This window comes from Macaca thibetana, chromosome 9, assembly GCF_024542745.1.
Source record: "Macaca thibetana thibetana isolate TM-01 chromosome 9, ASM2454274v1, whole genome shotgun sequence".
NCBI classification, from domain to species: Eukaryota; Metazoa; Chordata; class Mammalia; order Primates; family Cercopithecidae; genus Macaca; species Macaca thibetana.
In genome coordinates, this window is record NC_065586.1 from 93282168 (window position 1) to 93306628 (window position 24461).

Consider the following 24461-nt stretch of genomic DNA (forward strand, 5'->3'; position numbering starts at 1 on the left):
AGTGCAGTGGTGCAATCTCGGCTCACCGCAACCTCCGCCTCCTGGCTTCAACTGATTCTCTTGCCTCAGTCTCCCGACTGTCTGGGACTACAGGCGCCCGCTACCATGCCCAGCTAATTTCTGTATTTTTAGTAGAGATGGGGTTTCACCATGTTGTCTAGGCTGGTCTTGAACTCCTGACCTCAGGTGATCCACCTGCCTCGGCCTCCCAAAGTGCTGGGATTATAGGCGTGAGCCACCACGCCCGGCCAGTTTAATTTCTAAATTGAAAAACTATAAAACAGAGCTTAAGACCAACAGAAATTTTCTCCAAACAAGAATATATAAGGACCCATGACATCTATTCTGTAAACTTCATTTTAAAAAAAGAAAGCGCAGTGGTTCATGCCTGTAATCCCATCACTTTTGGAGGCCAAGGCAGGAGAAATGCTGGAGCCCAGGAGTTCAACACCAGCCTGGGCAACATGGTGTACCCTGTCACTACAAATAATAGAAAAATTAGCCAGGCATGGTGGCATGCACCCGTCCCAGCTACTTGGGAAGCTGAGGTGGGAGCCTGGGAGGTCGAAGCTGCAGTGAGCAGATAACACTACTGCACTCCAGCCTAGGGGGCAGAGTGAGACCCTGTCAAAAGAAAGAAAATAAAGAAGGAAGGAAGGAAAAGGGGAAGGGAATGGGGAAGGGGAAAAGCAAGGTGAAGGGGAAAGGAAGGGGAAGGTGAAGGGGAAGGGAAGGGGAAGGTGAAGGGGAAGGGAAGGGGAAAGGAAGAGGAAGGGGAAGGGGAAGGGAAGGGAAGGGAAGGGAAGGGAAGGGAAGGGGAATGGAAATGAATGGGAAGGGAAGGGAAGGGGAATGGAAAGGAATAGAAGGGAAAGGGGAAGGGGAAGGGAAGGAGCAGGGGAGGGGAAGGGAAAGGGAAGGGGCAGGGGAGGGGAGGGGAAGGAAAAAGGAAGGGGAGGGGAAGGGGAAGGGAAGGGAAAGGGAAGCAAAGGGGAAGGGAAGGGGAAAGGAAGAGGAAGGGGAAGGGAAGGGGAGGGGAAAGGAAGGGGAAGGGAAAGGGAAGCAAAGGGGAAGGGAAGCGAAGGGGAAGGGAAACTAAGGGGAAGGGGAAGGGAAGGGGAAGGGAATCGAAGGGGAAGGGGAAGGGTAGAGGAAGGGGAAAGGGAAGGGAAGGGAAAAGGAAGGGGAAGGGAAGGGGAAGGGGAAGAGAAGGGGAGGGGAAGAGAAGCGTTAGGGGAAGGGAAGGGGAAGGGGTGGGGAAGGAGTGGGGAAGGGGAGGGGAAGAGAAGGGTTAGGGGAAGGGAAGGGGAAGGGGTGGGGAAGGAGTGGGGAAGGGGAGGGGAAGAGAAGGGTTAGGGGAAGGGAAGGGGAAGGGGTGGGGAAGGGAAGGGGAAAGGGAAGGGAAGGTGAAGAGAAGGGGCAGGAGAAGGGAAGGGAAGGTAAAGAGAAGGGGCAGGAGAAGGGAAGGGGAGGGGAAGAGAAGGGGCAGGAGAAGGGAAGGGGAGGGGAAGAGAAGGGTTAGGGGAAGGGAAGGGGAAGGGAAGGGGAAGGGGTAGGTGAAGGGAAGGGGAAGGGGTAGGGGAAGGGGTAGGGGAAGGGGAAAAGAAGGGAAGGGAAGGGAAGGGAAAGGGGAAAGGAAGGGAAAGGGAAGGGGAAGGGAAGAGGAAGAGAAGGGGAAACGAAGAGAAAGAAAGGAAAGGGAAAAGGGAAGGGAGGGAGGGAGGGAGGAAGGAAGGACGGATGGACAGATGGACGGATAGGACAAAAAAAGAGGAGAGGGGGAAGGGAGGGGAAGGGAGGGGAGGGGAGGCGAGGGGAGGGGAGGGGAGGGGAGGGGAGGCAAGGGGAGGGGAGGGGAGGTGAGGGAAGAGAAGAGAAAAAAGGCAAGCAAAGCAGGAAGGTAGGGAGGGAGGGAGGGAAGGAGGGAAAGGAAAAAAGGGAAAGAAAAGGAAAGAAACAAAAAAAACCCCACCATCCCCAAAGATGCTATGAGCTGAAAAAACATCCAGAAAGGGAGCCAGCCTTAGACAAACAGGCTTACATGAAAATCTGAGGTCTTAAGCATTTTACAATTCATAGAGAAACAACAAAAGGACTGCTCAAGTATTGGAAATTGGCCTTAACTGTATATACATTGTAAATCCCTAGGAAAAGATGTGGTGTTGGGAAGAGATAAAACCAGACTGAGTCAGATGGACTGATAACAGTAGAGGACAGAACTAGTAATAGTTAAGAAGAATTTTAGGAAAAATGATAAAGCAGGAACATACCAAGACCTCATCTCTACAAAAAATTAAAAACTAGCCAGATGTGGTAGCACACGCCTGTGGTCCCAGCTACTCAGGATGCTGAAGTAGGAGGATCACTTGAGCCCAGTGAACTGTGATCATGCCACCACACTCCAGCCTGGGTGAGAGAGTGAGACTCTGTCTCAAAAAAAAAAAAAAAAAAAAAGGCCGGGCACGCCGAGGCAGGCGGATCATGAGGTCAGGAGATTGAGACCAACCTGGCTAACACGGTGAAACCCCGTCTTTATTAAAAATACAAAAACAAATTAGCCAGGCGTGGTGGCGGGCGCCTGTAGTCCCAGCTACTCGGGAGGCTGAGGCAGGAAAATGGCGCGAACCCAGGAGGCAGAGCTTGCAGTGAGCCAAGATCGCGCCACTGCACTCCAGCCTGGTGAGAGAGTGAGACTCCATCTCAAAAATAAAAATAAATAAAAATAAAAAATAACAGATGCTGATGAGGATATAAGAAAAGGGAACTCTTATACACTGTTGGTGGGAATGTAAATTAGTACAGCCATTATGGAAAGCAGTATGAAGATTTCTCAAAAAATTAAAAATAGAACTACCACATAATACAGCAATCCCACTACTGGGTATTTATTCAAAGAGAAGAAAATCAGTTTTCAAAGGAATATCTGCATCCCCATGTTTACTGCAGCACTATTCACAATAGCAAAGACATGGAACCAATGTAAGTGTCCATCAATGGATGAATGATAAAGAAAATGTGGTGTATATACACAATGGAATACTATTCCACCATAAAAAAAGAATGAAATCCTGTCATTTGCAGCAACAGGGATGGAACTGGAGGTTATTAGGTTAAGTGAAATAAACCAGGCACAGAAAGACAGATCATCACACGTTCTCACTCATATGTGGGAGCTAAAAAGTGGATCTCAGGTCGGCCGCAGTGGTTCACGCCTGTAATCCCAGCACTTTGGGAGGCCAATGCGGGCAGTCAGGAGTTAGAGACCACCCTGGCCAATATGGTGAAACCCTGTCTCTACCAAAAATACAAAAATTAGTCCAGTGTAGTGGTGCGCGCCTGTAATCCCAGCTACTCGAGAGGCTGAGGCAAGAGAATCGCTTGAACCCAGGAGACAGAGGCTGCAGTGAGCTGAGATTGCACCACTGCACTTCAGCCTGGGTAACAAGAGTGAAAACTCTATCTAAAAAAAAAAAAAAAAAAAAAAAAAAAAAAGTGCATCTCATGGTGAGAGAGAAAAAGAAAAAAGAAGAAAAAAAATTGATCTCATAGAGGTAGGGAGTAGAATAATAGTTTCCAGATGCTGGGATAGGTGTTGGGGTGAGGGTAAAGAGCAGTTGGTCAATAGGTACAAATATGTAGTGAGACAGAAGAAATATGTTCTAACACTTAATAGCAAAAGCAGGATGACTACAGTTAACAACATCATATGGTATATTTCAAAATAACTAGAAGAGGGGACCTGAAATGTTCCCAACACATAGAAATGACAACTATTCACTGTGATGGATACTCTACATACCCTGACTTGATCATTGCACATTCAATCCAAGTAACGAAATATCATATGTACCCCATAAATATGTACAAATATTATGGGTCAATAAAAAGTTTACCAAAAAGTCATATGCTGAGGTTGCTAAGATCCACTATAAGAATAAATCTTCTGGCCGGGTGCAGTGGCTCATGCCTGTAATCCCAGCACTTTGGGAGGCTGAGGCGGGCAGATCACGAGGTCAGGAGATCGAGACCATCGTGGTTAACACGGTGAAACCCCGTCTCTACTAAAAATACAAAAAAATTAGCCGAGCGTGGTGGCGGGCACCTGTAGTCCCAGCTACTCGGGAGGCTGAGGCAGGAGAATGGCGTGAACCCAGGAGGCGGAGCTTACAGTGAGCCGAGATTGCGCCACTGCACTCCAGAATGGGCAACAGAGCGAGACTGTCTCAAAAAAAAAAAAAGGAATACATCTTCTATCTGTGAAATTATGAAGAAGAAAAAAGAAATTCGTGTATAGTATACATATACGGTTTGGTACTAGCCACAGTTTCAGGCATGTACTCGGGGCGTTGGAACGTATCTCCCATGGATAAGAGGGAACTACTGTATAATGAAAACCATAAAATACTGCTGAAAGGAATTAGAGAAAACTAAGTAAATGGAAAGCTATCCCATGTTCATATTATTGGATAAGGACTGCTAAGATGTCAATACTACTCAAGGCAATCTACAGATTCAATACAATCCCTATCAACGTTAGAAACATCAAAATACCAATGAGGTTTTTTGGAGCAAAGACAGAAAATCCATCCTAAAATTAACATGGAGTCTCAAGGCATCTTGAACAGCCAAAACAATGTTAAAAATGAAGAACCAACCTGGAGGATTCAAGCTTCTTGATTTAAAAATTTACTACAACACCTTTACAACATTTACTAATCACACCACCACAGTACTAGTATAAAGTCAGATAAGTAGACCAATGGAATAGACTAGAAAGCCAGAAATAAACTCTTACATATATATTCAAATGCTTTTCAATAAAAGGACCAAGACCAATGGAGAAAGGACAGTTTCTTCAACAAATGGTGCTGGGAAAACCATATAACCACATGCAAAAGAATGAAGTTGGACCCTTACCTAACACCAGAAACAAAAATTAACTCAAAATGGGTCAAAGACATAAATATAAGACCTAAAACTATAAAAACTTTTAGAGGAAAACATAAGGCAAAAGCTTCATGACAATGGATTTGGCAGTGATTTATTGGATATGACACCAAAGGGACAGGCAACAAGAGAAAAAATAGACCAATTAGACTTCATAAAACTTTTTTAAATTTGCACATCAAAACACACTATCAACAAAGTAAAAAGGCAACCCACAGAATAGGAGAAAATATTTGTACACATAGCTGATAAAGGATGATATCTGGAATATAAAGGGATGTCCATCAACTGATGAACAGATGAGCAAAATGTGGTATATAAACACAGTGGAATACTATGTACCCTTAAAAAAGAAGGAAATCCTGTCACATGCTACTGTGTGGATGAACCTTGAGCACACTGTGCTAAGTGTAAATAAGGCAGTCACAGAAAGACAAATACTGTATGAGTCCACTTACATGAGGTACTTAGAGAAGTCAAATTCATAGAGATGGAAAGTAGAATGGTGGTTGCCAAGGATGGGAGGAGGGTTATGCAGAGTTACTGCTTAATGGGCACAGAGCTTCAATTTTGCAAGATGAAAAGAGTTCTGGAAACAGATAGTGATGATGGCTGCACAACGTGAATGTACTTAATGCCACAGAACTGTGCACTTAAAAATGGTTAAGACGGCAAATTTTATAAGTATTTTACTGCAAGAAAAAAAAGAAACCAGAACTGGATGATCTTGGAAACTTTCAGTCTCTCCAGATGGCAAAAGATGCTAAAATTGGCACACACCTGTAATCCCAGCACTTTGGGAGGCTGAGGCAGGAGGACTGAACCCAGGAGTTCAAGACCAGCTTGGGCAACATGTTGAAACCCTGTCTCTACAAAAAATACAAAAATCAGCCAGGCATGGCAGTGCATGCCTGCGGATCCAGCTACTGGGGAGGCTGAGGTGGGAGGATCACTTGAGCCCAGAAGGTTGAGGCTGCAGTGAGCCAAGACTGTATCACTGCACTCCAGCCTAGGCGACAAAGTAAGACATTGTCTCAAAAAAAAAGATGCTAAAATTAAGAGATTCACTATCAAGGAAGTATACACTAAAGAAAAGGTCAAGGATGTGACTGTGCTACCTTTTGCTAAAACCTTAGAAACGGCAAAAGGTCAGAGTATTCAGTCATACAAAGGGCCCTTTCAAGAGAGTAAAAGCGTGCCTCACAGACCCTCTCACTTAAACCAGAAAGCCTTTAGGAAGCTTAAAGGTTCTGTCCCTTAGGTTTCTCAGCAGGTGAACAAGGCAGGGAAATATTTATCTTCAAAAGATTTGTATATGTGGCCTTTGTCTAATGGAATGAATCCCACTGAAATCCACAGAAGACCTACAAAGTTCTTAGGAAAATTATGTCAGCAGAAACACAGCCTGTTTGGATTGAAAGGGCCAAAAAGTACAAAATGACCCCCAAAATTCTACTGGCAGACCCCCAAAACTCTACTGGCAGTAAGCAGGCAGGATAAAACTACTCAGCTGCCACATGTGCTTCCTTTGTGAAAAAGGAAGAATGGCTCAGAGGGTGGAGTCAGTACCCAAAGGATCCAGCCCTACTCAGCCTCCTATTCCTATTCCTTTCCACCATAGTGGTTGTTATCCCTGGGTTTTGCCACTGTCCATTCTGGTTTGCAATCCCATTCAGGACCTTTTTCTCATTTAGTCATCTTTATAGCCCCACTTAGGATCCCACCTTGCTCCATTTTCTTTGTCCTGTTACCAACCAAATGCTATCCCTTACCTACCTTAAAAAGTTTCTGGGAGTGTTTAATCATAAAAGTCATCCCACTGTTTAACTTTGTGATATTCTCCTGAAGGTCATTTGCAGTGACCTATTCAGAGGAAAAGAAACCAAACAATGAGCATTAAGAGCTGGAAAGTAGTACTTACCAATAGGCTTGTTCTTTCTTTTTTTTTTTTTTTTTTTTTGAGACAGAGTCTTGCTCTGTTGCCAGGCTGGAGTGCAGTGGCGCGGTCTCAGCTCACTGCAACCTCGGCCTCCTGGGTTCAAGCAATTCTCCTGCCTCAGCCTCCCAAGTAGCTGGGATTATAGGCATGCGCCACTACGCCCAGTTAATTTTTCTATTTTTAGTAGAGATGGGGTTTCACCATGTTAGCCAGGCTGGTCTTGAACTCCTGACCTCGTGATCTGCCCGCCTTGGCCTCCCAAAGTGCTGGGATTACAGGCATAAGCCATCGTGCCTGGCCAGCTTGTTCTTTCAAATGTATGAAGTTTCTATCCCTAACCTAGGTGCCTCTAATACAATGTTTAATTCTGGAAAGACTTTTTGGTTCAGCAGGATATGACATAATCTAGAAAAACAATGTGTCCCTGAAGTGATGAGGAAATCCTTGAAAACCAATTTTCATTTCCTAATTCTGCTTGAAAATTAGACATGTAAGCAAAATTGGCAAAGAAAATCTAGTCTAGGATGACTGGGCACAGTGGCACACACCTGTAATCCCAGCACTTTGGGAGGCCGAGGCTGGCGGATCACGACATCAGGAGATCAAGACCATCCTGGCTAATACGGTGAAATCCCGTCTCTACTAAAAAATACAAAAAAATTACCCGGGCCTGGTGGCGGGCGCCTGTAATCCTAGCTACTCGAGAGGCTGAGGCAGGAGAATGGCGTGAACCCGGGAGGCGGAGCTTGCAGTGAGCCGAGATTGCACCACTGCACTCCAACCTGGGTAACAGAGTCAGAATCCGTCTCAAAAAAAAAAAGAAAAAGAAAAAAGAAAATCTAGACTAGGATTCAAAATGGGCCAAAAAACCAGAATCTGTTCCAGCCATCAAGGACACCACTGCCTCTTTAGAAAACTAGAGTTTCTCCAAAGACAAAAGAGAATGGTCACTACTGATACCAAAGGTGACATCTGTTTCTTAAAAACACAGTAAAATTGTCATTGATTCCCTTCCTTTGTTTCTCCTGTCTTTTTTAAATACTTCAGTAACTCTACTATTCCAAAGCCCTCATTTTCAACATGTATCTTTGTTACTCTGTTTGCTTTTAAATACTTTTTTTTTTAGAGATAGGGTCTCGCTTTGGCACCCAGGTTGGAGTACAGTGGTGCAATCATAACTCACTGCAGCTACAAACTCCTTGGCTCAAGTGATCCTTCCACTTCAGCCTCCCAAGCAGCTAGGAGCATAGGAATGTGCCACCTCGCCCAGCTTATGTGTCTTTTTCTTTTGTAGAGACAAGGTCTTGAAGTCTCACTGTGCTGCCCAGGCTGGTCTCAACCTCCTGGCCTCAAGCAATCCTTCTACCTCAGCCTCCCAAAGTGCTGTGATTACAGGTGTAAGCCACCACTTCTTTTCATAACCACAGTTTACTCACTGCTTTTCTATAGTCTTGGTTAGCTAGTTCTAAAATTCCTTCATTATGAGTCTTGATCTCCCTTTTTTTTTTTTTTTTTTTTTTTTTGAGACGAAGTCTCGCTCTGTGCCCCAGGCTGGAGTGCAGTGGCACAATCTCGGCTCACTGCAAGCTCCGCCTTTCTCCTGCCTCAGCCTCCTGAGTAGCTGGACTACAGGCGCCCGCCACCGCGCCCAGCTAATTTTTTGTATTTTTAGTAGAGACGGGGTTTCACCGTGTTAGCCAGGATGGTCTCGATCTCCTGACCTCGTGATCCACCCGTCTCGGCCTCCCAAAGTGCTGGGATTACAGGCGTGAGCCACTGCGCCCGGCCTTGATCTCCTTAATATGGACAAATGTTAATGTGTCGTCTTCTCCCCTACTCACCCCCAGAGGCTCTTCCTGGCCCAGAACTTTATTATTTTTTCACTAGTTATTTGTTAAGTAAAATGTTTCCCACAATCTCTCTCCTTTACCTTCCTTTTCTCATTTCTTATAATCTCAAAAATTTTTTATAAATTACTATAACCTATTTCTATTATCTTCCCAACAGCCTTGTGGGGTAAGTAGTAAAGCTATTACAGTATATCCTCACTTAAGGCGTCAATAGGTTCTTGGAAACTATGACGTTAAGTGCACCAACATACAGCAGGTCCTCGAATAACATCGTTTTCTTCAACATCTTTTCATTATAACATTGATGAGAAAACTAATTTGTTTTGTTATAGGTTATTTTGATTAAAGTTTCAGTTTCCAAGAACCTATCAACAATGTTAATAGGTTGAGGACTTACTGTATTATGCCCAGTTTACAGAGGAAAAGCCTACGCATAGGAAAGGTAAAAGACTAAACAAACAAAAAATGGCTTGTAGACAGCTTCTTTAAAAAAAAAAAAAAAAGTAAAAGGCCAGGCGCAGTGGCTCACGCCTGTAATCCCAGAACTTCAAGAGGCAGCGGTGGGTGGATCACCTGGGGTCAGTAGTTCAAGACCAGCCTGGCCAACATGGCAAAACCCCGTCTCTACCAAAAACAGAAAAATACAAATATTAACCAGGCATGGTGGTGCACGCCTGTAGTCCCAGCTACTCGGGAGACTGAGGCAGGAGAATCGCTTGAACCTGGGAGGCAGAGATTGCAACAAGCTGAGGTTGCACCACTGCACTCCAGCCTGGGCAACAGAGCAAGACTCTGTCTCAAAAAAAAAAAGGTTAAAGACATAGGTAACATCGCTGGTGTTTGGCTTCCAACCCACCTATCCTGGCTCACAACTCCATCACGTAGTAAAACCATATTATAAGTGGGCAGGAGTATAAGCTATGTACCTCCAGGTCAGCAAGTTGTTTAAAAGACTTTAGATGAGGCTGCAGTGAGCAATGATTGCGTTACTCCCCTCCAGTGTGGGCGACAGAATAAGACCCTATCTCAAAAAAATAGAAAAAAAGACTTCAGAGAATTTATTCCTCTGTGTTTTTATCCCTCAGGCATTAAAAAAAAAGAGAGAGAGAGAATGAGTTTATTTCTCATGTAAGTCACTGAGAAGACCATGGTCTCCATAATAAGAAGCAAGTTCAGCTTTATCCAAGAAGACTATATATACAGGAAATAGAAAAGTTAGGACAAGGCAGGATTGCTCTAAGTTTCATCTCATCTATAAATCCATAAGCTTGGTGACATTATCCCATAAGATCATACAGCTCTATTCTAATTTTATAACATTCGATCTTCAGAAACTAATTTAATTTCCCAAGAAGCCTTTCCTGTTAAGGACTCCACACTAAACAGCCAAAATGAGTATTCTAGTTTATTCAGTAGCTACAATTTCCCACTAAGAGTTTCCACTAATACAATGCCATGTAGGTTTATCAGAGATTGATTTATAAGTGAAGTTAGCAGGAATTGGCCCTCTCAGGTCTGATGACTCTTCAATGAACTAATAAAGTAAGTTCCCAACCTCATAAAGCTGAAGGCTAGACTTTGGACCCCTGATAATCTCACCGACGTATAGCTACAGAATGAGGCCCAGCCCAAGAAAACCAAGCAATCTTTACTCTTCCCGTCAACACTCACATTTTTTGGCCACAGGACATGGGGTGCAAACATAAGGGCAAGGTTATAGGCTGACATCTTGTTCTTGTCTTGTTTCTTTGCTGTCTGGTATAGGAGATCAAGCAATAACTTCAGCAAATTACGATTAGGAGGAGGGAGAATGAGGAAGAGCAACTGGAGAGCCTCAATTTGCCGGTCCTTGTCTGGTATATTGGTCTTGTTTCCTTTATCATCAAACTGCATCAAATCTTGAGGACAAAAGAGAATTTGCAAAGCGAGGAGAAAATATCAGCAAGAAAAATCAGTGCTTTCACCATCATCCTCCCCTCAACTCCATCAAAGAAAGGAGGAAAAAAGATTCAGGCAGAAACACCATTCAAAGATTACAGCAAAACATAACAACAAAATAATGTCAATGCAATTCAACAATAAAAAGACCAAAAAAAGTTTGTTTGTTTGTTTGAGACGGAGTCTTGGTCTGTCACTCAGGCTGGAGTGCAGTGACACACTCTCAGCTCACTGCAACCTCTGCCTCCCGGGTTCAAGCGATTCTCCTGCCTCAGCCTCCCGAGTAGCTGGGACTACAGGCGCCCACCACTACGCCCAGCTAATTTTTTGTATTTTTAGTAGACATGGGGTTTCACTGTGTTAGCCAGGATGGTCTCGATCTCCTGACCTTGTGATCCACCCGCCTCAGCCTCCCAAAGTGCTGGGATTACAGGTGTGAGCCACCACACCTGGCTAAAATTTTTTTTAATGTGTACAGGATTTGAATAGACATTCCTTCAGAAGCTATATAAGTGGACAATAAGGCTTTGTATGCTCAGTATCATTAGCCATCAAGAAACTATAAATCAAAACCACAGTGACATACTACTTATACCCACTACAATGGCTAACACTACAAACAGATTGACAAAAATGTTGGCAAAGATGTAGAGAGAATTAAACCCTCCTATATTGCTGGTGGGAATATAAAATGGTATAACCACCTGGAAAACATTTTGGCAGTTCCTCAAAAAGTGAGAGTTACCATTTGACCAAGAAATTCAATTCCTAGGTATATACTCAAGAGAAATAAACACATATCCAAGTCAGGTGCAGTGGCACATGCCTGTAACCCCAGCACTTTGGGAAGCCAATGTGGGCAGATCGCTTGAGCCCAGGAGTTCAAGACTAGCCTGGGCAACATGGCGAAACCCCACCTCTATATAAAAAAAAAAAAAAAAAAAAAAAAAGATCCACACATGCCTTTGATAAAAAAAAGATCCACACATGCCACTCACTCCACTTCTCCCCACTCAGATATTTTACAGCTAAAAGAAAAATGAGAGTGAAAAATGAGAATGAATATGTCCTTATTTACAAGCTGCTCCTTATAACAGGCAGCTCCCAATGGAGTTAGAATTATTGGTTCTTCCCTAACAGACTAAAAAGGTTATCAATGAAAACAGTCCCCTGGATAATAAGAATTTCTTTTTTTTTTTTTTTTTTTTTTTTTTTTGAGACGGAGTCTGGCTCTGTTGTCCGGGCTGGAGTGCAGTGGCCGGATCTCAGATCACTGCAAGCTCCGCCTCCCGGATTTACGCCATTCTCCTGCCTCAGCCTCCCGAGTAGCTGGGACTACAGGCGCCCGCCACCTCGCCCGGCTAGTTTTTTTTTTTTTTTTTTTTTTTTTTTTTGAGACGGAGTTTCGCTCTGTCGCCCAGGCTGGAGTGCAGTGGCCGGATCTCAGCTCACTGCAAGCTCCGCCTCCTGGGTTCACGCCATTCTCCTGCCTCAGCCTCCCGAGTAGCTGGGACTACAGGCGCCCGCCACCTCGCCCGGCTAATTTTTTGTATTTTTTAGTAGAGATGGGGTTTCACCGTGTTAGCCAGCATGGTCTCGATCTCCTGACCTCATGATCCGCCCATCTCGGCCTCCCAAAGTGCTGGGATTACAGGCTTGAGCCACCGCGCCCGGCCTCGCCCGGCTAGTTTTTTGTATTTTTTAGTAGAGACGGGGTTTCACCGTGTTAGCCAGGATGGCCTCGATCTCCTGACCTCGTGATCCGCCCGTCTCGGCCTCCCAAAGTGCTGGGATTACAGGCTTGAGCCACCGCGCCCGGCCATAATGAGAATTTCAAAGGACACTAATAACCATTTGAGTACAACTCATATAGACGTACAAATGATTACAGTGTATTATTTAAGCTGTTTAACCTCAGTAATTCCAGGTTTAGGAAAGGCAGGTAACATTGCTAGAAAATGTTCCCTGTTAATATGAAACTGAAAACAAAAATTCTTTCCAGCTATCAGCAAGGCATATGAAAGGCTACAACTGTGCCACACCTCAGTATGTTCTTAAAGAACATTCAATCACAGGGTGGTAAAAGGGAGAATTTCAAATACTGCACTAAATGAATGAACTGAACTGGAAAGCAAACAAAACAAGCATCTTTCATGTTAACACTTATAAAATAATATTTTCCAAATCTTTTTCAAAGGTCTAACATCTTTATTTCTCCCCAAAATAATTGTAAAATTATATAACATTCTAGTAATATTTACTCATTGCATCATTGGGATTGCTACTAAAAGTGCTAAAAAAAAAAAAAAAAAAAAAAAAAAACCTAATCATATTAGATTTTTTTTAATTCAAAACTTGTTTCTTTTTTTTTTCATTGAGACAGAGTCTTGCTCTGTCCCCCAGGCTGGAGTGCAGTGGTGCGATCTCCGCTCACTGCAAGCTCTGCCTCCCAGGTTCTCCTGCCTCAGCCTCCAGAGTAGCTGGGACTATACAGGTGCCCGCCACCACACCCAGCTAATTTTTTGTATTTTCAGTAGAGACGGGTTTTCACCGTGTTAGCCAGGATGGTCTCGATCTACTGACCTCATGATCTGCCCACCTCGGCCTCCCAAAGTGATGGGATTACAGGCATGAGTCACCGCGCCAGGGAAAACTTGTTTCTTTAAGTAGTAAAAATTATTCAAAAAGGAAAAAAACCTTATATTTCTTTTCCATATAATTAGAAGAAAAAGGAAAAATACTCAGGGGCAGAAAACTAAGCAACTGCAATAATGGATATTGATGCTATAAACACTTAGAGCCCATAGCAGCATAACAGACATGCAATTTAAGAATGAATTCCCTGCCACACAGGTAGAAAGGAATATGAAGAAACTATTTATGAGCTGAAAATGGAACATTCTTCAAGATACAGTAAGTGAATAAAGCAAACCACAGAACCATGTGTATAATCTGTTACATAAAAATAGGAGAAAAGGAATATACATACTTGTTTGGGAATACACAAAATATCTCTGGAAGGATACTTTAGAAATCAATAACACTGGTCCGGGGGCTGCAGCTCATGCCTGCAATCCTAGCACTTTGGGAGACTGAGGAGGGAGATCACTTGAAGCCAGGAGTTTTGAGACCAGTCTGGGGAACAGGTTTTCTTTTTTTAAAAGAAAAAAAAAATTTTTAAATCAGTAACACTGATTGTTTCTGAGAAGAACTGGGCCTTGGGGAACAAATGTAGGAGAGGTTTTTACTATATATTATTTCAATCATCTGAATTTTGAACTATGTGTTTCTATTCAGAAAACAAATAATTTTTTTAAAAAATAAATTTCCTTGGCTGGGCGTGGTAGCTCACACCTGTAATGCCAGCACTTTGGGAGGCTGAGGCAGGCAGATCACAAGGTCAAGCGATCAAGACCATCCTGGCCAACATGGTAAAATTCCATCTCTAGTAAAAATACAAAAATTAGCTGGGTGTGGTGGTGGGCACCTGTAATCCCAGCTACTCGGGAGGCTGAAACAGGAGAATCACTTGAACCCAGGAGGCGGAGGTTGCAGTGAGCCGAGATCGCACCATTACACTCCAGCCTGGTGATAGAGCGAGACTCCATCTCAAAAAAAAAAAAAATTTTTTTTCAAGTGTAGCGATGTCCTCAACTGAGGCATAGAAATACTGAGCAAAAACCCCAAACCAAGGCAAAAATACCAAACCTGTAAACCTCTGAAATATATGAATCAATCCAATGAAAAGCATACATTTATTAAGCAACTAAAACGGACTGGGCACAGTGGCTCACGTCTATAATCCCAGCACTTCAGGAGGCCAAGGTGGGCAGATTGCTTGAGCCCAGGAGTTTGAGCCTCAGCAACATAGCGAAACCCAGTGTCTACAAAAAATACAAAAAATTTGCCAGGCGTGATGCCGCACGCCTATAGTCCCAGCTACTCAGGAGGCTGAGGTGGCAGGCTCACCTGAGCCTGGGAGATCAAGGCTGCAGTGAGCCAAGGTTGCACCACTCCAGCCTAGGTGACAGAGTGAGATCCTGTTTCCAACTATAATGTTCAACACATTACTCGAGGATCTATCAGAGATTCAAAAATAAATAAAACTCAGACCATATCTTACTACCAGCTCCTTATTTCAATACAAAGCTTATTTATCAAGAAAGCCATTCGATTAAAATTAAATTTAACTAGCCAATACCTTTGAGTACCCAGAGAAGTCCAGCAACAACACGAAGTCTTAACCAATATTAATAGAAGTATTTCTGTGGGTCACAAGCAACAGAAAATTCCTAGGAACTTTACTAAATTTAAAGAAATGTATTTACATCTCCTTCTTACTTCCTATACTCACCAGCGATTTTAAGGTGTGCGTTGAAATGTTTATGTGTCAGCAGAGGCTCCGGCAACTCTCCTAGAAACATCTTCAGCAAAGTGGCAACATCATTTGAGTGAAACTCCCCTGATTCCAAGTCAATGTCAGTTCCATTATTGAGAGCATCCCTTAAAATCTGCTGTCGGACACTATTACCTGGTACTCTAAACAAACCCTCTACTCGTAAGTCTGTTTAGCATAAAAGAAAGCAGAGGACAGGCAAAAAGGAAGCAGAAATATTATGATTAAAATACACGGTCTAAAGACTACACTTAAAAGACCCTTTACAAAGCCTTTCAAGTAAGTTTTTGCCTTTTTTCATCAGTGTAGTTTAGAACCTACAGACCTCCTGAGGAGACATATCTGAACGCCCTTGGGCACTTGGAGATCTTCCAAACTAAAAGGTAGTCCTCCCAGGAGTCATTCAATCTCCTGAAGTATGTACAGACAATCTGAATTTAACCCAATCAATGGTCAGGATTAGCTTGAAAAATATATTTTAAAAAAGCCAAATCTCCCTAAAGACCTCTTCTTGTTTATCCCAGACTTCATTTTGAGGGGCTACATACATCTGTGGATGTTTGTAGCTCTTGTAAGCTGTTTTCCCAGCCCAGAATGAATCCAGAGTCTCTGCACTGCTCCAGGAATTAGAACTCTAATGTGTCAAATTCCTAAGAGATTCCCAGAAGCTTTAGAGTCATCCCAACTATTCATCCCTAGGCCAGAGGCAATAGCTCATGCCTATAATCTCAACACTTTGGGAGGCCTAGGCAGGTGAATCACTTGAGCACAGTTCAAGACAAGCCTAGGCAATATGGCAAAACCCCATCTCTACAAAAAAACTACAAAAAGTAGCCAGGTGTGGTGGTGCAAGTTTGTGATCCCAGTTACTAGGGAGGCCGAGGTGGGAGAATCACCTGAGCCTGGGAGGTCAAGGCTGCAGTGAGCCAAGATCGCACCACTGTACCCCAGCCAGGGTGACAGAATGAGACTTTGTCTCAAAAAAAAAAAGTAAAGAGTGTGTTTTAAGCATAGAATTCTGGAGAAAAAAGGTATCATGCTCTCTTAAATAAATGCAATGATTCTTTAGGGACAACATATTTTTCCAGAAGAAATGTCTCTCTGAGGCAAGAGGTAAATGTGACTTCATAGACACGGTCTAATTTATATACACTTTTAGAGTGTAAAGCAAATGAATATGAGATGAAGTTTAAAAGGAAATATATTTAAAAACATGCCACCTGAAATTAACACTGGTTAGTTCCTTTGATGGTTAATTGGCACCTACTAACTCCAGGCAATTAGCTCTCAACAGAAAACAGAATTCTTCATTAAACAAAGAATGATAAAATTTCAAGTAGTCTTACTTTTGTGTAGATATTCAATCAGTTGGTATATCTGGGCAATGCCTTCCTCTGTCAGTGGGGACCCAAATATCACTCCTTTTTCTGAAAAACCATATGATATGACAGGGCTATATTTCACACAAATAGTACAAAATCATCACACTTAAAACCACTCAAGCATCCTATTTTACAATTCAGCAAGCGTTTTCACATGGTCAGTAAACAAAAACCTTAAAACTGGAAGTGCACCAGAAAATGCAAGCAGGATAACTCTCAATCAGTTCTCTCCAAGTTCAATATTAGACTGTAGGTTCCTTGAAGGCAAATACCATCTTCTTTTTTAAGTAAGAAGCGTATATCTAGTAAGTAAGAAGGAGGTATCTAGCATGTTAGTATTTAATTTAACAAACAAACAGAAGGCCAGGCATGGTGGCTCACACCTGTAATCCCAGCGCTTTGGGAGGCTGAGGTGGGAGGACTGCTTGAAGCCAGGAGTTTGAGACCAGCCTGGGCAACATAGTGAGACCCCGTTTCTACAAAAAATAGAAAACAGGCATGGCGTCATGCATCTGTAGTCCCAGCTACTGGGAGCTGAGACAGAAGGATAGATTGAGCCCAGGAATTCAAGGCTGCAGTGAGCTATGACACCACTGCGCTCCAGCATCGGCAACAGAGTGAGACCCCATCCCTGAAAAAAAATAAAATTCAAGCTTTCTGCTCTATAGTCTCTAGCTATGTAACTATGGTTTTTTAAAGATCATTTTCACATATTAATAGGGCACGAAAATCAAGATGCCCCTGATAACTACCTAAGTTAATCATGTCATCATCTCTCAGGGACTGAAAATATTTGCTTTAGTTTAATTATTTATTTATCTAGACAGTTTTTACAATTTGTATCACAATTATTTAAGGTGTTACTACTTATAAAAACTGAAAAAAACGGCCAAAAAAAAGCTCTAAGTTAATAGCAACTCTTCAGTGAATGTGTAGATGTTGAGAGAGAAGCCCAGGGAGCAGCTGAGGCCTGCCCACCCTTCACAGACACATGTCCTACCCTTTCGCTTGAGAGACATGAGAGACCGGAAGAATCCTGACGCTGGGCCGGCCCCGCCAGGCAACTTAAGGTCCACTTCCCCCATCAGCTGAGCCAACTCAGTTCCAGGTAAATCGATGAGCCTTGTAATATTGCTGACCACCAACTCAGTGAAAACCTCAGGTTTCTCATGTCGGAGTTTCTCCACAAAAAAGTCAGGATTAAAGATAATGGGCTGACCTCGAAGGGAAGAATCATTGCAGATCACAAAACTGCAGATGGCATCACTGAAAAACACAGAAGAAAATCTTTTGGGACATGATTTTTGTATGTTTCTTATGCACTACTCATTGGGTTACTTGGTCCTGACTCCACGCAAAGGCAGAGGTTTCCTTATAGTCTGCTTCCTTTAATTGAGCCAGATGCCCTTGAACACTGTTCCTTATAACCACAAAGCCTCACAGAGGGGAAGGCATTTACAGGTACATAAAACGGTAATTAATTCCGCTTTTCCCATGTCCACAAATAGGTTTTACTTTAAAATCCTTCAATTCTGGATGCCTCTGACCCATCCATCATCATCTAAGTCCAACCTCTGCTCAGACAGGTTCTTCTCTCTAGGGCTCCTGATCTTAGCTGGGTCTCCACTCCTACATTACATTGGGCTATACTCCTGGCAAAGCTCCTTGAATCTCAGAAATATTTCCTTCCCTGTTCTTTGTTTCCCAATGCCTACTTTACCCCTGTATTAGTTCATTTTCATACTGCTATGAAGAAATGCCCAAGACTAGGTAATTTATAAAGAAAAAGAGCTTTAATGGACTCACAGTTCCACATGACTGGGGAGGCCTCACAATCATGGCAGAAGGCGAAGGAGGAACAAAGGCACATCTTACATGGTAGCATGTTGGGAACAGACACCAAAATCCAGCCAAAAACTGGCCCCAAAACTGGCCATAAACAAAATCTCTGCAGCACGGTGACATGTTCATGATGGCCATGACGCCTATGCTGGAAGATTGTGGGTTTACCGGAATGAGAGCAAGGAACACCTGGCCCACCCAAGGTGGAAAACCCCTTAAAGGCGTTCTTAAAACCACAAACAATAGCATGAACAATCTGTGCCTTAAGGACATGCTCCTGCTGCAGTTAACTAGCCAAACCCATCCCTTTATTTTGGCCCATCCCTTTGTTTCCCATAAGGAATAATTTTAGTTAATCTATAATCTATAAAAACAATGCTTATCACTGGCTTACTGTTAATAAATACATGGGTAAATCTCTGTTCAGGGCTCTCAACTCTGAAGGCTGTGAGACCCCTGATTTCCTACTTCACACCTCTATATTTCTGTGTGTGTGTCTTTAATTCCTCTAGCACCGCTGGGTTAGGGTCTCCCTAACCACGCTGGTCTCTGCAAGTTGTGGGGCCCGAATCCAGGTCGAAAGGTCGCCGGAGAGACGGTTGGAGAACATGGAAAACTAAGCTGGAGAACACCCAAGTACTCTTAAAGCAATCCCCGTGGTGATTAAGAAGGGGAGCTCAGAAGCATCAGGGTAACAAAGGGACAAGTGTGGGCTCTGGTTCGTTCCACCATGGAACCTTTTCACACTAATGATGAGGAGGAAGGAGAGTATAATGAAGTAACAGAAGAGGTGACAGAGCAGGTTTGTTTGCCAGCTAAAGTTAAAGCAGCAAAGGAGGGAGAGGTTCATCCCTACCTTTCTGTATCCCCTCATTATTATTTTGAAGAAAAAGAGTGGCCTGACCCTCCAGATCTTTCTTTTCCAGAAGACACTGGGCGAAAAGTAGTTGCCCCAGTGACTGTTCGAGCAGTGCCTCAAGCGACCGCTCTTAGTTCTATTCAGGCAAGAATTCAGCAAGCTAGACGAGAAGGTGATATAGAGGCTTGGCAGTTCCCTGTTAGAATACACCCCCCAGATCAACAGGGAAATATTATAGCTACATTTGAGCCTTTTCCTTTTAATTACTCAAAGAATTTAAACAAGCTATAAATCAGTATATACCAGGTTCTCCTTTTGTAATGGGACTGTTAAAGAATGTTGCTGTTTCCAGTTGCATGATTCCTACTGACTGGGACGCTCTTACTCGAGCTTGTCTAACTCCTGCTCAGTTCTTACAATTTAAAACTTGGTGGGCAGATGAAGCTTCCATTCAGGCTGGTCGAAATGCCCAGGCCCAACATCAAATTAATATAACTGCAGACCAACTTTTGGGGGTTGGCAGCTGGGCTGGTTTAGATGCACAACTGGTCATGCAGGATGATGCCATACAACAGCTTAGGCGAGAGTACATTAGAGCTTGGGGAAAAAAATCACTTCAGGTGGAGAACAATACTCTTCCTTCACTGCTACAAAACAGGGACTAAGAGACCCACACATTGATTTTATAGCTCGGATACAGGAGTATCTTAAACAGATGATTGCAGATTTGGCTGCTCAGAATGTAGTGTTGCAGTTATTAGCTTTCGACAATGCTAATCCCGATTGCCAGGCTGCTCTGCGACCTATCAGAGGGAAAGCACATTTAGTTGATTATATCAAGGCCTGTGATGGTATCGGAGGTAATCTGCATAAAGCTACTTTGTTGGCACAGGCAATGGTAAGACTGAGAGTGGATAAAGGAAATACTCTGTTTCCTGGAGCTTGTTTTAACTGTGGGAAGCATGGTCATACTAAAAAAGAATGTAGAAAAAATCAGCAAGTCAGGTCACCCGATCGGGGAAAAAAGAACACTGCTGAGACTGAAATATGTCCAAAATGTAAAAAAGGAAAACACTGGGCTAACTGGTGTCACTCTAAGTTTGATAAAGAAGGGAACCCTAGGCCAGGCACAGTGGTTCACATCTGTAATCTCAGAACTTTGGGAGGCCGAGACAAGCAGATCACGAGGTCAGGAGATCGAGACCATCCTGGCTAACATGGTGAAACCCCGTCTCTACTAAAAATACAAAAAATTAGCTGGGCGTGGTGGCGGGCGCCTGTAGTCCCAGCTACTTGGGAGGCTGAGGCAGGAGAATGGCATGAACCCAGGAGGCGGAGCTTGCAGTGAGCAGAGATCGCACCACTGCACACCACTGCACTCCAGCCTGGGTGAGGAGCAAGACTCCGTCTCAAAAAAAAAAAAAAAAAAAAAGGAAGGAACCCAATTTCAGGAAACGCCATGAAGGGCCCATCCCAGGCCCCATTCTAAACCGAGGCATTTCCAGCTCAGGCCATTCCCTCACCCCCCATACAATGTCTGTCCCCCGCCACAGCCAATAGTGCCGCAGTAGATTTATGCTGCACAAAAGCTGTGAGTCTTCTGCCTGGGGAACTGCCACGAAAGGTCCCCCCTTGCCAGCAGGGACAACAGGAATACTTTTTGGAAGGTCTAGTTTAAGTTTAAAAGTGGTACAAATACATATAGGAGTCACTGATTCAGATTACAATGGGAAATTCAAATTGTTGTATCTACTTCTGTTCCCTGGAAAGCAGAGCCAGGATAGCACATAGCAGGGCCATGATAGCGCATAGCAGAGCCAGGATAGCACATAGCACAGCTCCTGACTGTGCCGTATGTGGGAATGGGAAAAAGTGAAATTAAACGAACAAGAAGATTTGGAAGCACAAATAAGCAAGGCAAAGCAGCTTACTGGGTAAATCAAGTTACTAATAAATGCCCTACCTGTGAAATAACTATTCAGGGAAAGAAATTTAAAGGTTTGGTAGATACAGGAGTCAACATTTCAGTCATTTCTCTACAGCACTGGTCGTCCACATGGCCAATTCAACCCACTCAATTTGACATAGCTGGAGTTGGTAAAGCCCCTGAAGTATATCAAAGTGTTATATTTTGCATTGTGAGGGTCCCTATGGACAACCTGGGACTATTCAACCAATTATAATTTCTGTACCTATAAATTTATGGGGAAGAGATTTATTACAACAACGGGGAACACAAGTTCTAATTCCAGAACAATTATATAGCCCTCAAAGTCAACATACAATGCATGAAATGGGGTATGTCCCTGGTATGGGACTAGAAAAAAATTTGCAAGGTTTGAAAGAACTGCTTCAAGTGGAAAGACAAAGTTCCTGCCAAATATTAGGATATCATTTTTGATGGCAGCCATTGTTAAGCCTCCAGAACTTACACCTTTAAAATGGTTAACAGATAAGCCAATTTGGATAGAACAATGGCCACTAAGTAAAGAGAAACTGGAAGCTTTAGAGAAATTAGTTACTGAACAATTAGAAAATGGACACATAGCTCCAACATTTTCCCCTTGGAATTCTCCAGTTTTCGTAATTAAGAAAAAAATCAGGTAAATGGAGAATATTAACTGACTTAAGAGCCATCAATTCAGTTATACAACCTACGGGAGCATTACAGCCAGTATTGCCTTCTCCTGCTATAATTCCAAAAAAAATTACAATTCCTGTGGTAAACAACCTGCAGCCTACTAAGCGTTTTCATTGTTTCACAGATGGGTCTAGTAATGGTAAAGCTTCTTATTCTGGCTCAAAAAGTAAAGTTTTCCAGACACCCTATACTTCAGCTCAAAAAGCAGAGCTTGTAGCTGTAATTGAGGTATTGACTGCTTTTAATATGCCTATTAATGTGATTTCTGACTCTTCATACGTGGTTCATTCCACACAGTTAATTAAAAATGCTCAGTTACTATTTCATACAGATACAAAACTGATGACAAAAACAAAAAAGGGGGAGAAAGAGAATATGGAACCCCACAGATGCAACTGAATCTAGCATTATTAACTTTAAATTTTTTGAGCCTGCCAAAAGGCCGGATGTTATCAGCAGCTGAACAGCATCTACAGAAACCAGTTGCAAAGACAGAAGCAGAACAATTGGTTTGGTGGGGAGATCTGATAACAAAAAGTTGGGAAAAGTAAAATAATAACTTGGAGTAGAGGTTATGCTTGTGTCTCTCCAGGACCACCGAATCAATAGCTGATTTGGATACCATCAAGACACCTGAAACCTTATCATGAGCCAGATGCCAAGGAAGAGATTCCGGGAGGATCCCAAGGACCCCCTGGCTGCAGCCATGTTGAGGCTGATACTGAGGAGGACCCCAACTGTCACGAGCAACACCCGTTGAACACAGCCACCCACCCGGGGACAGATCAAGAAGCTGTCGCAGATGGCAGAAGAAAACCTGAGGAAAGTAAAAGACCCAGTCACAATGAGTAATTTAATGGTAGCTATGATAGCAGTGATCACCATTGCCGTGAGTATTCCTTCAACAAGGGCTGACACAGAGAACAATTACACTTATTGGGCATATTTATCAATCTTGGCTGGTAATAATGCCTGCATGTAATCACTCTATGACACAGTTACGCATGCTTGCTGATCTCAGTATTTACCATAATAAATCTGCTCCTATAATTGAGGCATATTGCCCTCAAAAACCTATTTGTAAACAAAATAGAACCTGGCCAGAAATAATGAACGTACTTGTTTAGGAAGATTGCATTGCAGAACAGGCAGCGGTGCTGCACAACGATTCCTATGGAATCGTTATTGATTGGTCCCCTAAGGGGATGTTTGGCTTGAATTGCACCTCTCAGTCTGCATGCCATGGTCACACTATGTTAAGATGATCTGAACAAAATGGTCAGATGGTAGAAATGATAAGAAGTACAGAAAAGTTCCTATTATCTGGAACCATGGCAATATAGTGGCACCTCAACCTCAAATGATATGGCCCGCTCTAGGAGCTTAACATAAGGATTTGTGGAAACTATTAAATGCTCTTAATAAGATCAAAATTTAGGAAAGAATAAAAAAGCATCTAGAATGACACTCTACAAACTTGTCTTTGGATATTGCAAAATTAAAATAACAAATATTCAAAACATCCCAGGTACACCTGACCTTAATGCCAGGAACTTGAGTGCTTGAAGGAGTTGTAGACAGATTAGCAGCTAATAACCCATTAAAAAGGATAAAAACACTTGGAAGCTCTGTGATTTCAATGATGATTGTGCTTTTAATCTATGTTGTTTGTCTTTGTATAGTCTGCAGATGTGGATTCTGACTCCTGTGAGAAGTAGCTCACCGTGACAAAGCTGCCTTTGCTTTTATCGCTTTGCAAATCAAAGAAGGGGAACAGGTTGAGAACAGGCCCCCCAAAATCTGGTCCCAAAACTGGCCATAAACAAAATCTCTGCAGCACCGTGACATATTCATGATGGCCATGACGCCCATGATGGAAGATTGTGGGTTTACCGGAATGAGGGCAAGGAATCCTTGGCCCACCCAGGGTGGAAAACCACTTAAAGGCGTTCTTAAAACCACAAACAATAGCATGAACGATCTGTGCCTTAAGGACATGCTCCTGCTGCAGTTAACTAGCCAAACCCATCCCTTTATTTCGGCCCATCCCTTTGTTTCCCATAAAGAATACTCTTACTTCATCTATAATCTATAAAAACAAGGCTCATCATTGGCTTGCTGTTAATAAATACATGGGTAAATCTCTGTTCAGGGCTCTCAGCTCTGAAGGCTGTGAGACCCCTGATTTCCCACTTCAAACCCCTATATTTCTGTGTGTGTGTCTTTAATTCCTCTAGCGCTGCTGGGTTAGGGTCTCCCCAGACGAACTGGTCTCAGCAGCAGCAGGTAAGAGTGTGTGTGCAGGGTAACCGCCCTTTATAAAACCATCGGATCTCATGAGACTTATTCACGTGGGGAAAAACCACCCCATGATTCAATTACCTTCAACTGAGTTCCTCTCATGACATGTGGGGATTATGAGAGCTATAATTCAAAATGAGATTTGGGTGGGGACACAACCAAACCATATAATTCCACCCCAGCCCCTCCCAAATCTCATGTCCTCACATTTCAAAACCAATTATGCCTCCCCAACAGTCCCCCAAAGTCTTAACTCATTTCATCATTAACTCGAAAGTCCATAGTCCAAAGTCTCATCTGAGACAAGTCCCTTCTGCCTATGAGCCTGTAAAATCAAAAGCAAGTTAGTTACTTCCTAGGTACAAT

At 43.1% G+C, this 24461-nt stretch overlaps 2 protein-coding genes across 8 annotated transcripts in view; one reads left to right on the plus strand and one right to left on the minus strand.

The window, feature by feature from the left end:
* The window catches only part of PGAM1 (phosphoglycerate mutase 1), a 1080404-nt gene that overhangs the window by 891037 nt on the left and 164906 nt on the right, over nt 1–24461 (plus strand). The window lies entirely within an intron of this gene.
* Nucleotides 1–24461, minus strand: part of ARHGAP19 (Rho GTPase activating protein 19) — an 80456-nt gene that overhangs the window by 29909 nt on the left and 26086 nt on the right. For 2 of the 7 annotated variants that reach the window (XM_050802893.1, XM_050802894.1), the window contains exons 2-7: nt 17453–17718; nt 16836–16928; nt 16417–16497; nt 15029–15238; nt 10408–10634; nt 6724–6810 (exon numbers count right to left, since the gene is read on the minus strand). In XM_050802893.1, coding sequence (XP_050658850.1) covers nt 6724–6810; nt 10408–10634; nt 15029–15238; nt 16417–16497; nt 16836–16928; nt 17453–17718 — 964 coding nt within the window. The remainder of the gene's footprint in view (nt 1–6723; nt 6811–10407; nt 10635–15028; nt 15239–16416; nt 16498–16835; nt 16929–17452; nt 17719–24461) is intronic. The other 5 variants (XM_050802899.1, XM_050802900.1, XM_050802896.1 and 2 more) reach the window with 3 other exon arrangements.